Source organism: Peromyscus maniculatus, chromosome 8 (assembly GCF_049852395.1).
Source record: "Peromyscus maniculatus bairdii isolate BWxNUB_F1_BW_parent chromosome 8, HU_Pman_BW_mat_3.1, whole genome shotgun sequence".
Taxonomy (NCBI): domain Eukaryota; kingdom Metazoa; phylum Chordata; class Mammalia; order Rodentia; family Cricetidae; genus Peromyscus; species Peromyscus maniculatus.
The window spans coordinates 21,264,886-21,277,855 of NC_134859.1; the positions used below are offsets into that span (position 1 = coordinate 21,264,886).

Consider the following 12,970-nt stretch of genomic DNA (forward strand, 5'->3'; position numbering starts at 1 on the left):
CTTCCATAATTACAAATATTTGCAGCATTGCCAGATTTTAATTTCTCCTAGTTCAAATGCCAACAAGCAGGTGCATTCATTAATAAGGGATTCCTAGCTTCCTCCTTTCTGGGTTATTGCTTTTCTTTCTGATACCATTGATTCAAACTATTGTACTTTCCTAGTCATACATATGAACATAGGTATATTATATATATTTATAAATATGGAATACATGTGTGATGTATGTATGTTCTTCTCTAAAAGGTTTGGAGTTACTGGGAGATTGAATTCTCTAAAATATCATCATCTTCACCCTAATGCCAAGCTCCAACCACCTGACTCCCCTGCATTTGTTCATTTACAATATGCATCATCCAGTTTTCAGTCACATGATTCCCAATTGCATTTCAAGCTACCTAAAATATATACTGTTAAAGCTATGTTACTCTGATCAAATACATAGACAAAAATTCCTTATAAATGTATGTGGGATAAAAACTTTGTATCTATTTGTATAAATAGTAAAAGTCGATATAAGAAATTAAGAGAATAAGAGTTGTATAAAATTGTTAAATGTATGATCAACTTATATTACCATAAACCACATGAAAGGAAATTTAATGTGTTGCCAAGATATAAGGGATTGTCCAAGGATTCCAATGGCACATTGGCTACCAAGACTCCAATTCACAGCAAACATAATATCTAACTTGCTTGCAACACTTTCCTTTTTATGCTTACATAATCTGTCACATATTTGTAATATGTTCGTAGATGATGTGTGTTTTAAAACATACTCAAAACTGGAAATGTCATGAATTTAAAGAGTGTAGAATGAAATACTAAGACAAGTTCATTTTAAGGTAGGGTCTTGCTGTTTTCAGGGCTGGGATCAAATATGCTCAAAGAAAGAAAGAATTGCATGCCCATTTATGTTTCATACAAGCAGTAATATTGCTATCCTGTCAGTCTTTTCTAGTCTCCCCAGGTGAGCACAAACCTTCCACAAAGATAAACCCTTAATTTACTTTTCTCCAAAGAATGCTAACGCAACAATCTCAATTCTATCTCATTTGTAAACACACTTGTATTTCAATTATCCTTTCTTCATCACACACATCCTAGAATGGTAAGACAACTGGAAGGTTACTGCAGAGGAGGGGAGACCTACCCAGGACTCATCATGGGTGTCCACTGGTGAAAACATTTTTAGCTTGAAAAACATCATTTCTATCTTCCACTTGCTCACAACTCTGCGTTAGCCACCTTCATCCTGTGTCCTTTTTCCTGTAGAATGCTTGAGGTTTGATGATGATCAAGGCATTTTTCTTCCTATATTTGACCTTGTAGCCTTTCACTTCATCTTATCAGGCTCTATAAACATTTGCTGACAATACTTAGTACTAAGCCATTTTCTTCTGCTTTAAGTGGTGTTCTCTTGAAAAGCCCTGGGATTTTCCTGAAACCTGCTATGGCAGCTAAATTTTAAAGTAAGGATTCTGTCCATCTCCTTGCTAAATCCCCACCTATATATACTTTCAGATTAAAATAGATTTAAGTACACATGTTAACGATTTCTAAACTTGACATTTCAAAGCGTCAGAGTGTCTACTTGAGAAGATGGATATGACATAGTTACCAGGCATGCATTCATAGTGATACACAATTATATTAGTACTTTCTAAATTAAACAGTTATTCATTCAATTCAATTTGATTTGAAGTACTTAATTTGAAATGCCTTACAACTATTTTAGAAACACGCCATACCACCATCAACCCCACCTTGCTGAGGAGCCATGCTTACAAAACAGAATAACCTCTGTTCTAAGCATACTTCCAATGGAGCTAAAATTTCTGGCCTCTAGTTTGCATTTTACAGTTTTGATTATCTCTGATATGCATAAAGCTTGTACTTAGGTCAATGTTGTTAACTCAAGTATGTACACACATTAAGGAAAGCCTTAAATTATGGAGTAGCCTCCAGGGAGCTCAGGTAGGCTCAAAGATGTGGGTCCTGCTTACATCAGCTGGCCCTATTATATCTCACCCAGATTTGTTCAGAGGGAATCCTGGAACCAAACTACTCATATTTTGAGAGAAGTTACAAATAAATACGCCCTCCTTTCTTTTTCTATGCAAAAGTAAAAAAAAAAATCCTAATATATCCTATCTCTCTTGTACAATGTCATTAATCTATTTTCTTATACACTGCATTGATTAAATATAATCACTACATGGGCTCTATCCAACCTGAAAACTACAGTTCACGAGCCCTGTTGTTGATGACTCTCCCATAAACCACTCTTTTCTGTCTTGGGACTTCTTTGACATAATTTAAACCGAGGTTAGGGAAACCAGGCAAGGACAATTGTCTAGGCAGGTCTTTCAGCTAGCATTAAATAGTACTCAAAATTAAATGCCCACCTGTCTGCAATTTCTATTCTATTTACAAATCTATCAGTCGGAAGTTTCTCCTTCCAGTCGCTGTGTCCCAGTTTCAGAATGGCTAATTAAAATATCTCATTATGTGGCCAGTGTTCTCAGATCCCCTTTAGTTTGGTATTATTTTCCATGCAAGTTCATCCTGATTTATTTGACTGTAGGAAATTTATATGCTCTTATGTCTGACTCATTTTATTTATAATGCTAATACTTGATTTGTGGTGCATCTTTCCCATCTCTTAATTTGATTCTTGACAAACAACTGAATGAAGCCATGACAAGCAGTAGGCGGGTGGGTGGGTGGGTAGGGGAAAAAGTTAGATTCTTTGGACCAAAGAGGCTTCCAGTTTTGCTCTGCCAGAAACATCCACCTCATACACCTTCAGATCCTTCCCCAGTCCAGTGAAAGTCACAGCGCTGATACCAGGAACTCTGAAGCTTAAAACCCAATGATTATCCACCCAGCCCAATGTCTCCCTGAAGGCCTGCAGATTACATGTGTAATAATCACGGCTGCCCTTGCCAAAGTAAAGCTTATACTCCGTTTTATTTATTATATTTATTGAATGGAGCCAGTGCTTGATCGCCCCTGGGAGCATTACCTGAAAGAAAACACCAAAGAAAAGAAACTATGTGTGTGTGTGTGTGTGTGTGTGTGTGTGTATATATATATATATATATATATATATATATAGAGAGAGAGAGAGAGAGAGAGAGAGAGAGAGAGGGAGAGAGAGAGAGACTATGTCACTGAGGTTTATGAAGTGAATGTGCAGTACTGAAATGAGGCACACAGCTCACATCCTTAAACACACTCTTCTACTTTGACGTAATGTGCATATTGCTTCATTTCCCAGTAGTTTCATTTTTTAAAATCACTCAGAGGGACACCCTCAGTCCTTCCACCTCTTTCTAACTATCCAGCCATGTGACCATGGAAAACTCCTAATTTTATTTCTGGTTATCAGAACTTTTATCAGCTATGAATTAGCCTTGTGATAATCATTTATTTCAAACTCTCTTTAAAAATGTTTAGGCACCAAGACGTTTCCAATTATTTACTAATAAACCTTCATAGAATTGGACCTGTCATTAAAATGGGGTCATTCATTCAAGAATTTCAAGACTATAGAACTGTGACATTTATTCCCATATCCTTCAGTTTTTCAATCAAATTTTAGCCTGCTCAATACATTTCTTTGTCAATATTACTTTTACAAATTTGTAAGTATAAGAAAAAGATTTAAAACAATTTTAGTTAATTGTCATTAAATACCTTGAAAGATGTTCTGTTGTCTTTGGTGTGTGTGTGTGTGTGTGTGTGTGAGAGAGAGAGAGAGAGAGAGAGAGAGAGAGAGAGAGAGAGAGAGAGAGAGAGAGAGAGAGAGAGAGATTTTGTTTCAAGGAATTAAAATACATTCTTTCTTTATGTTCTGTGGGAAAAAATCTTTGTTTTTTTTCTTTGACAGTTTTGCATGTATATGGATTACACTTTAGTTATCTGTGCCCCTGATAATCTCTCATGCCCTTTGTTCCTCTGATGAGACCTGTCTTCCTCGCAAGAAGTCTCCATCTAACTTTCATATTGTGTGTGTGTGTGTGTGAGTGTGTCTGTGCCTGTGCATATCCTGCCCCATTTATTCACTGTTGTTTGTGTATACACAGGCACAAGATAATTTATTGGAGCATAAGCTACTTCTCAGTGGCTACAACAGTTAAGGAAAAGACACCCTCACCTTCAACAAATGTTAACTGCTAACAGTTCCCTTAGGAAGGAGCGGCATCTCCTTCCAGACATGTCCCTCTGCAGTCCCTGTCATGAGGATTTTTGCCACAATTGGACTGTTTCCTCTTAAGAGCAAAATTATGAATCTTTGTGATGTCTGCAGCTAATAAAGAGTTTTTGTGTCTAATTTAGGCATCCTCTGTAAATGTCACTGTGACAGAAGGAAGAAGAAATGAATGCAGTGGATCATAAAATACAAAACAATTATTTGTGATGGACAGATTAATAAAGTAGGGGTGGAAACTAAAATCAGTGGGTCTTCGATTTGCTAAATTAATGGATACTTTAATATTACAGTTACTAAAGAGGTAACACTTTATAGTAAATGAATGAAGTTTGTTTGATGGTAACAGCCTGAATTGTCCCCATATTAAAGAAGACTCCTTGCCTTGGGATTCATATTTCTGGTCATAGCTAACAACAGGAAGCACCTGAGCATGTGGTACTCCACTGAAGGCACAGATGTATTGCTGTCCTTTGCCAAGAGGACTCACATTCTAATAGATCAGTGTCCCACACATTCACTCCATATAGCCTCTATGTTCCAAGAACCAGCTTTTATGACATATAATGAAATCATCTCAACATTTCTATTTTCAAACTCAAATTGCATTATAAAAATTATAAACCTCCTAACTATAAGAGAGGGACATGAATCTAATTCTTATTTGCTTTTGATGCAAGTGGGGGGGGGCATGCATTTCTTAATGTCTTTACTAATGCTAAGTTGAGTTTTCTATAATTTCTGATTTTCTATTCTGTAAGCAAGTTTTTCTTTTTTTTCTTTCTCTCTAGATTTCCAATAAAGCAACTGAAACTAGGATTATGCTGAATAGAAATAAAAAAGAAAAAGAAAAAGAGAAGAAAAGAAGCCCCATGGATATTTTTAAGTCCCCAAGGTGAAGAAACTGCCTAAGGGAGTCAAGAATACATAGACCAGATTTTTTTCCAGTGTGTGCTGCACTGCATCTTTAAGGAGGCAATTAGTTATTCTTGTGTATTAGTGACTGTCCCATTTTCTCCGCAACTCAGGTGATACAGAGAGCCTTCAAGAGGCCGTATTTTAAGTGGGACATTTATTACTGAAAAAAAAAGTATGATTCTAATTTAAAGTCCCTGGGAAAGCCCTTTGTACAGATGCGGTCAAATTTCACACAGGAAAACCTAGCTGTTCTCAACTCTCATTGTCATTTCTAGCCAAGCCATCATTAGCTGCAAGCCAGAGTTAAAGAGCCTGATAAGAGTCCCTGAACCCGAGGGTTTTATCTATTTAAAGCAATCCTGCTCAACCCAGTGCAATGCTAACTACAGACACAATACAGAGCTGAGGATAGTGCAAACATTGTAGCATCTATACCTCAAAAAATATCATAATAAATAAATAACATTAGGGAGGTTTTCAGTGTACTTGGGACTGGCAGGCTTTTCAGTGGGCTATTTGTGTCTCCACAGCATATGGGAAACTCAACCAACACTCACCTGAGAAAGACTATTGACAAACTCAGGTTTTACCATGTGATTTTGAAGGATAGACTCACACTTAAGAATCAAGAATGGGATATGGGGTCCTGAAAGCTGTCATTCTTTGATTACTATGCTTAGCAAAACTACAATTAGGGTATTAAAAAGAAGCTTTTAAATAAACATTGAAATATCTTTGTAGCCCAAGATCACACCTTACAAAAGAAATTACAAATGTAGAACCCTGTAGAAAACCTTCCTGCTCATGTATCCTTACCATTTAAAAGGGAATTGGTGGGCTTCCTCCTCAAAGCACGAATTTTATGACTTCCCCTTCAAGAGAGGCATAGCTAAAAGATTATTGATTTGGTTCTGAAGGACACTGTGTTTATTATGGAGGAAGCCATGGCTGGGTACAAGTGTAGAAATTAATGGCGGCTTTGTGAGCATCCATTCTGTGGTGTGGAACCGGTGGGCAACCGTCAATCTATATGATAATACATTCCCAAACTTCATAAAGTCAGCGATGTGAAAAAGCATTGATTTCTCTGTGAGCTAAACAGAATGTGTCAGAGAGAAAGAGTGAGAAGTTTAGTGAAGTTAACATCTCGGCCTGCAGGTTTCCTTGAGCCTCACTTTGTGTATTTTGAAGAATTTATGCTACAATATATGCAATATTTTATTTTTCTGTCCAAAAACGAGAGAAAAGGGGTGCATTAGATATATTCTTAGCATATATGAAATATTTAATGATTCTTTGAAAGGGGAAAGAAAAGACCGTCCATCTATATATTTTAAAATAGCATGACCTAGCTTGAACTCTGGCATTAGTATTACCTTTAGAATTTGCCAAGCGCACTCATCTACAGAACAGAATAGTGTCTCCAAGTGTATTTTTCCTTATGAGATTCTGATTGCATTATAACTGGTATCAAAGGGAAAAAAATCAAGATATTGTAGCAAAGGGTTTAGTTCCCATCAGTATTCAGGAACATATGGAGACTTGCCCTGAGTATAAAATGTTCAAATGTCATGCATCGCAATCACTCTGGCTAAAAGAGAAGATTCCTTGTCTATCAAATACACAATTAATTACAAAAAATTTCCACAGCAGTTCTAGGTAAATTCATGACAAGTATTTTTTTTTTAATTTTTTGTTGTTGTTCACACAGCTTCAGCAGAAATCTCTTTTTATTGCTTAAGGATATTTTCAAGAACTATGTATAAATCACTTAAGAGGGCGGAGAGTCTATAAATATGTACAAAAAGCACAACATAGATGGATCCCTGTATAGTTATGAGAATGCCAACCATGGGAGATTTTCTCAAGTGCCTTACTGAAAACATGTTGCAATTTCTTGGATTGCAGTGATTTTGTTAGTAGACAACCCAACTGCTTCCATTTAAATAGTCTCTGACACACGCCAAAGTTTAGCAGGGACATCAGTAAATGGGTTTGGTGTATATCTTCATGGAAACTTTTTAGAATAATCTCTTAAGCGACAAGCCCCTCAGAGTGTTGAATGTGCCAAGTGTCAGGATTCCGGATCAGGCCCTCTGAATAGGTGAGACAGTTGATTGGCTTGATCTGTTTGGGAGGCATCCAGGCAGTGGGACCGGGTCCTGTGCTCAGTGCATGAGTTGGCTGTTTGAAACCTGGGGCTTATGTAGGGATACTTGGCTCAGCCTGGGAGGAGGGGACTGGACCTGCCTGGACTGAGTCTATCAGGTTGATCTCAATCCTCCGGGGAGTCTTTGCCCTGGAGGAGATGGGAATGGGGGGGGGGGGCTGGGCTGGGGGGAAGGGGAAGGGGGTGGGAAGAGGGGAGAACAAGGGAATCCGTGGCTGATATGTAGAATTAAATTATATTGTAAAATAAAATAAAATTCAAAAAAAAATTCAAAAGGAGTCAAGTGCAAATTTTCCTTGAGTGTTCGCATTGATGAGCTACAGGAACAGAACAGTAAAATACATCATCTCATCTCCAATGTAGAACAAATTATTTTGAAATTAAAAGTAAACTTCAGTGCAACAAAGTGCCATCTTTCTGAACATATGTGAATCACCCAGGAAATGGTATATTTCCAACACAGTTGTGAGATTAAATGGTATTTTATCTATGTGTTTATGTTCACAACAAGCTTGCCCGCCTGGATTTTTTTTCTCTTTTCAATGAAGGAAGACACTTACACCTTCTCTAACAGAAATTTCTGAGATTTTACACAAACATTCTTAACTGATATGTTTGTAAACATTTTAATGCTAACTCTTTTAGCAAACAGGCAGTCTATTCATAACACAGAACATATGAAATTTTCTTCAGAATTCCACTGTACCTAAAGTAAGTTATCTTTTTATTAAAAAAATGTTTTTGACTAAACACTGTTATGAATCTTGTGGAAATCCACAAATAAACACCTTATCTCTTTAATGGCTTTGCGCAGGCTTCCCTGTATTCGCTGCTTAATGGCCAGAAGCATTTAATCCTCAAGGCTTCATTAAAACTCACCTACAAAGCTGATAGATGGGCCACAGTGATTTGTGATGGAAGATTCGGGAAGCCATTAACCTATATAGGTACCAAGAGGGAAAGGGAACACAGAGGAGCAGCCTGCTTGGAAGACAAGACACTTCTATTTGTCATTTTTAAACCCTGTACCATAGGCTCCATGTTTGATCTTCAATAAGGATACAAGGCATTGCTGTCTGGAAATGAAAGGTGAAGATGAGGTAGGGTTCTTCAAGATCATCATGGGAAACACACACAAAAAAAAAAAAAAAAGAAAGAGAAAGGAAAAAGGAAGGAAGGAGGGAAGGAAGGAAGGAAGAAAGAAAGAAACAAAGAAAGGAGGGAAGAAAGAAAGAAGCAAAAACAACAAAAAACAATAACAGGAACAAAACAAAAAAACTCAAACAAACCTAGATTGCTATTACTGGGAAGGGAAATCAATACCGAGACCTAGAAACTTGCACAAGAGGACATTCTCAAAGGACTGGTCATAGCTTATCAAGCCCCTCCTTTATGGGGTTATTTACTTGCTAATGAGACCAGATGACTACATCTGAATACTGGGTTACCGTCAAAATGTGCTTTAAAAACTTTCTTCTCCAGTTTGTGGGCTAGAAGGTATCTCGTTTGTTTTGTCCCCAGCTCGGGCTGGAGAGACAAGGTTGATATTTCACCTCTTAAAAACAAACAAAAACAAGAAGGACCCTTAAGTCCCCCATAACGCGATGCACAGAGCATGCAAAGGTATTTCAGAACCGGCCTACCGTTCTCGTCATCCGACTTGTTTTCATTGTCAGAATCAGTCAGAGTAAGGGCTGAGTTCTCACGGCTGGACAGGCCGGAGCTGCGCCTGGACTTTATCCCACGTCCCCACAGTCTGATGGCGTGTTCCGGAGACATCCCTCCCTCGGTGTCCGAGTCGGCATCAGACCCAGTGCTCAGGGAGTAGCCCTGGTGGAGGATCCCCATGTCGGAACAGTAACCAGTTCGGTGAGGGGAGGGCTCGCAGATCCCCAACTCCGCCAGGGTGAAGTTAGTCCCTAGAGCGACAGCAACACAGGAGAGGTTTACTCTGTGAGGATGCTGGGCAAGCTTGAAGTGCATCCCACAAGTCTAATGGATGTATGTGGTTTTCTAAAAAATACAGATATAGGCTTTGGACAGGGGTACTCAGTGGATACTGGGGTACATTGGAAACAAACCCAAGCATGAATCCATTCAGCACAGGTGGCCCAGACTTCATTTCAGAGATCTTTGCCATCTGACACCACCTTGAGATCTTTGCCATCTGACACCACCGTGAGCCATCAAAGCACTGCACTCACCACCATTAATAGACACCAAATATTTACTTGTGTATGTTTTATTTGGTAAATTTTGTTTGTATTGGAAAATCATAATCATATTTTTTATAGATAATATTATCGAAGTTTACTTTCTATACAAGGAAGCTAAGACTAGAGACTTCAAATGACTCATTCAATGTCACTCACTTCCATGGTTACAAAACCCAAATCTGATCCCCGAGCAATGTGTCTTGACGCCACCAGAGGTCATTCTCTAATAAATATGAGTGCAGCTTGAAGGCCTCGGGTCCTCTGGGCACTGCTTCTTTGGGTGGTAGTTTCTTATATACCAGCTGTAGGCAGCACATCTGTATTTGGGTGTTAACACCTAAAATTCCTCTCAGGAATGTCATGTTACTCAAAGGACGGCATGTTTGTTTCCTCATTTGTTAACGTGTTTGATCACTGGTTTGATTTTTAAAAACAAGCCACTCACAAAGGGTAGAGAGGTAGAACTGCTGTTCCTAAATCATATTACAGAATTTCTGATGGATAATAAAGTTTAAAAGCACTAGCAGGCTTTACTATGGAAGGCAAACGTGTGTTCATGTCAGCAGTGTGAGGCTGGGGATACGAGTCGATGAAAAGCAAAGAGAAGGGCTGTTGATTGAACATGGACATTGCCATCCACTGGAGAACAGGCCAGGCGGTTTGTAAGACTTATCTAATTTAAATCTCCAATGGGCCAGTTGTTGGTATTCTCACAAACACACAAAGAAAAAGGCTGTGAATAAAGTTATAACTGGGAACACTGCAGATCCAGGGGTCTTCATTTGTCTGAATCCCCAGCCTGTGTTTTTCTACAAGGTCAAAGAACATTCAATGGCTAACCTGGAAATACCTTCTTGGCGTTTTTTTTTTTTTAACATTAAATACTATTGATATTTTATGCTTAATAATTAATCAGCTCCATGATTAGATAGAATCATTTGGCTCCCTGCATGTATTGATAGAAATTAGATTTCTTCTGCCTTTATTTTTGTTGAGTTTTGTGTTTTGAGAAACAGTTTCTCTGTGTAGCCCAGGCTAGCCACAGACTTATGACCCTCCTGCTTCAGCCACCACTGTGCTGGGAGGTCTGGGCCACCATTTCTGATTTGGTTTCTTTTGTCTTTATTTAGTTTATAACCCTGGGACAAAGGCAGTGAAGAAATGCACTTCTGTACTATCAGTAGAGAAAATCTTGTAACACCATTATTGGAGAAATTTAATCATTTCTACATATGCCATTCCCCATCATTCATTACTGGAACTTTGTGATAAAACTCGATACTATAAAATAATCCATATACGTGGTATCATTTATTAGCTTTTAGGCTAAAGAACAACTATTCTATGAACTTAGCATTCTTCTAGTTTGTAACAGATACATGTACTTTTATTCTGAATTTTGGCTTTCCTTTCTTCTGGATACAATGCTCTCCAATGGGCATTTTTCACCATGTACAGGAAATGAAACCCAATTCTACAGGTAACTGTCTCTGCAGGGTGAGCCTTATTCCTTGGAGAGCAAACCAAGTACAAATTCCTGCCACATAGGGTGATCATCTACTACCCATGAGGGGAGATGGAAGCTCTTACTTACAGATCTGAGTGTTGCTATATTCTCTAAGGGCAGTTTGTCAGCTGCTGTGAAATTCTCTGCCCAGTGTTTTCCAATCCTCGTCACTAGACGCTAACATGTAAGTTTGAGTCTCATAGTGTATGAAAGAGAAGATACTGGCTTCATATATACCCAAATGTTACAAGACCCTTTTTTTTCTGTAATTGCATTCCACACTCTATAGTAACTGGAAATAATTGTTTAATATTGACATTCTTCCATCTTGTCTTTAGAGTGAATGAAATATATTCCTTCATGTTTTCTGAATAAACGAAACCAACCTAAACTCAAATACACCTTTTTTGAATTTTGTGTGTGATTATATTTAGCATTCTGTTCCTATTCTTTAAATAGAATATATATTAGGGCAACTTTGTGTATAGTTATATTATTTAGTCTGAGATTCAAAGAACTTTGAAGGAAAAGAAGCAATTATTCAAGAAAATGATGCCTGTGTTCAGAGCAACTTATGTCCCCTGTGGTCTTCATGGTGGTGTACCAAGTTTAAGTAAGCCCAGGCCAAGGACAATAGTCGAAAAATCATGACACCCTTCCTTTGCTTATAAAACACATCAGAAAACAAATGCAAAGTATTTTTCTTACTCTACACTAAAGTTGGAGTCATCATGGGTCTCCTATAAATTTTAGACGATTTAAAGTAGCCATAAATGGTAAGACAGAGAAATTCTATTTTTAAGGTTTCAGCTTCAAGCTTCAAGCTTCTGAGCTATCAATAAGGACCATTGCAGACAATTGCATGTGCCATATTCAACTCAAGGAAAAAGGCATATGAATAACTTCATAGTGTATTAGGAGAATTGAAGATTTTCTCCTAAAAAGAAAGTATTTCCTCAAGAAATTACCCCCTAGAGAAATAGTCTTCCCCAGGTAAGAATATACCAATTGTCTGTCCAATATAAAATGGCCAACTCTGAAATCATGCATACAAGTAACATTACAGAGACATCCTAAAATGTTCTTTGAATATATTTCCTCACCAATGCAAGTTTCTATATAATTCCTACTTTGTTATCTTTCTATTTACCATTAATACACAAACAAGAGTTTCTTTCTAATTACCAGAGGCAAAGTCTGGGCCAAGCTTCTCTCAGGATTCCTGGCTTACTACATGAAGCTGGTGAGCCACACATAATAGAATGGGAGGGGGGGACTTGGTCTATCATTTATTAAATGATTATTTATTGTTCCTTCTGCTATGGTAGACATTGGGGACATAACACTGAGCATTGTAAAAATAGTTCTTTGACATTTACAGTCTAATTGGGAAAAAGACATTAATCAAAGAATCACATAAAAATGCAATTTATGCAGTAATAAATACCCTACAGAGGAAGGACAGAGAACCATGAAAGGTCACCTAGGGTCCACTTCTTCCTTTCTTCACAGCTTGTTTTGCCAGATGCTCATGTGTGTGGAATGAACGCTTGGAGAGGTAAGCATCTCTCCACTGAGAAATTATCATGACTTCTTCAGCCTGCTCTTACTGTACTCAAGTTTTCTGTGCATTGTTTTGTATGAGTTGATGTTAGACAACCATGTTTCATGCCATTCATCTTACAACTTGCAACCCATGTTATGCACCTTTGCTCAGAACTGAAAAGGCTATGGGGGATTATTAAAATAACATCAACTTGTTGCTTTGTTGTGCTTTGCTCATTGATGGAAAGCTGATTTTGCTTTAATTCATCTTGTGTAATTATGTCTTTATTAAGCTCCATGGTAGCTTTGAATGGAAGAGAGACACCAGTCATTGTGTGACTCTCCAAGCTAAGATATGTAGTGGGAACCAGTCAATCCTTCATTCCTTTTTATAACCT

The 12,970-nt window shown here is 37.9% G+C and overlaps 1 protein-coding gene across 6 annotated transcripts in view; it reads right to left on the reverse strand.

Annotated features, from left to right (window-relative positions):
• The window catches only part of Tenm2 (teneurin transmembrane protein 2), a 1,247,217-nt gene that overhangs the window by 860,401 nt on the left and 373,846 nt on the right, over positions 1-12,970 (reverse strand). For all 6 annotated transcript variants that reach the window (XM_016005141.3, XM_076578168.1, XM_006971630.4 and 3 more), the window contains exon 4: positions 8,948-9,223. In XM_016005141.3, coding sequence (XP_015860627.1) covers positions 8,948-9,223 — 276 coding nt within the window. The remainder of the gene's footprint in view (positions 1-8,947; positions 9,224-12,970) is intronic.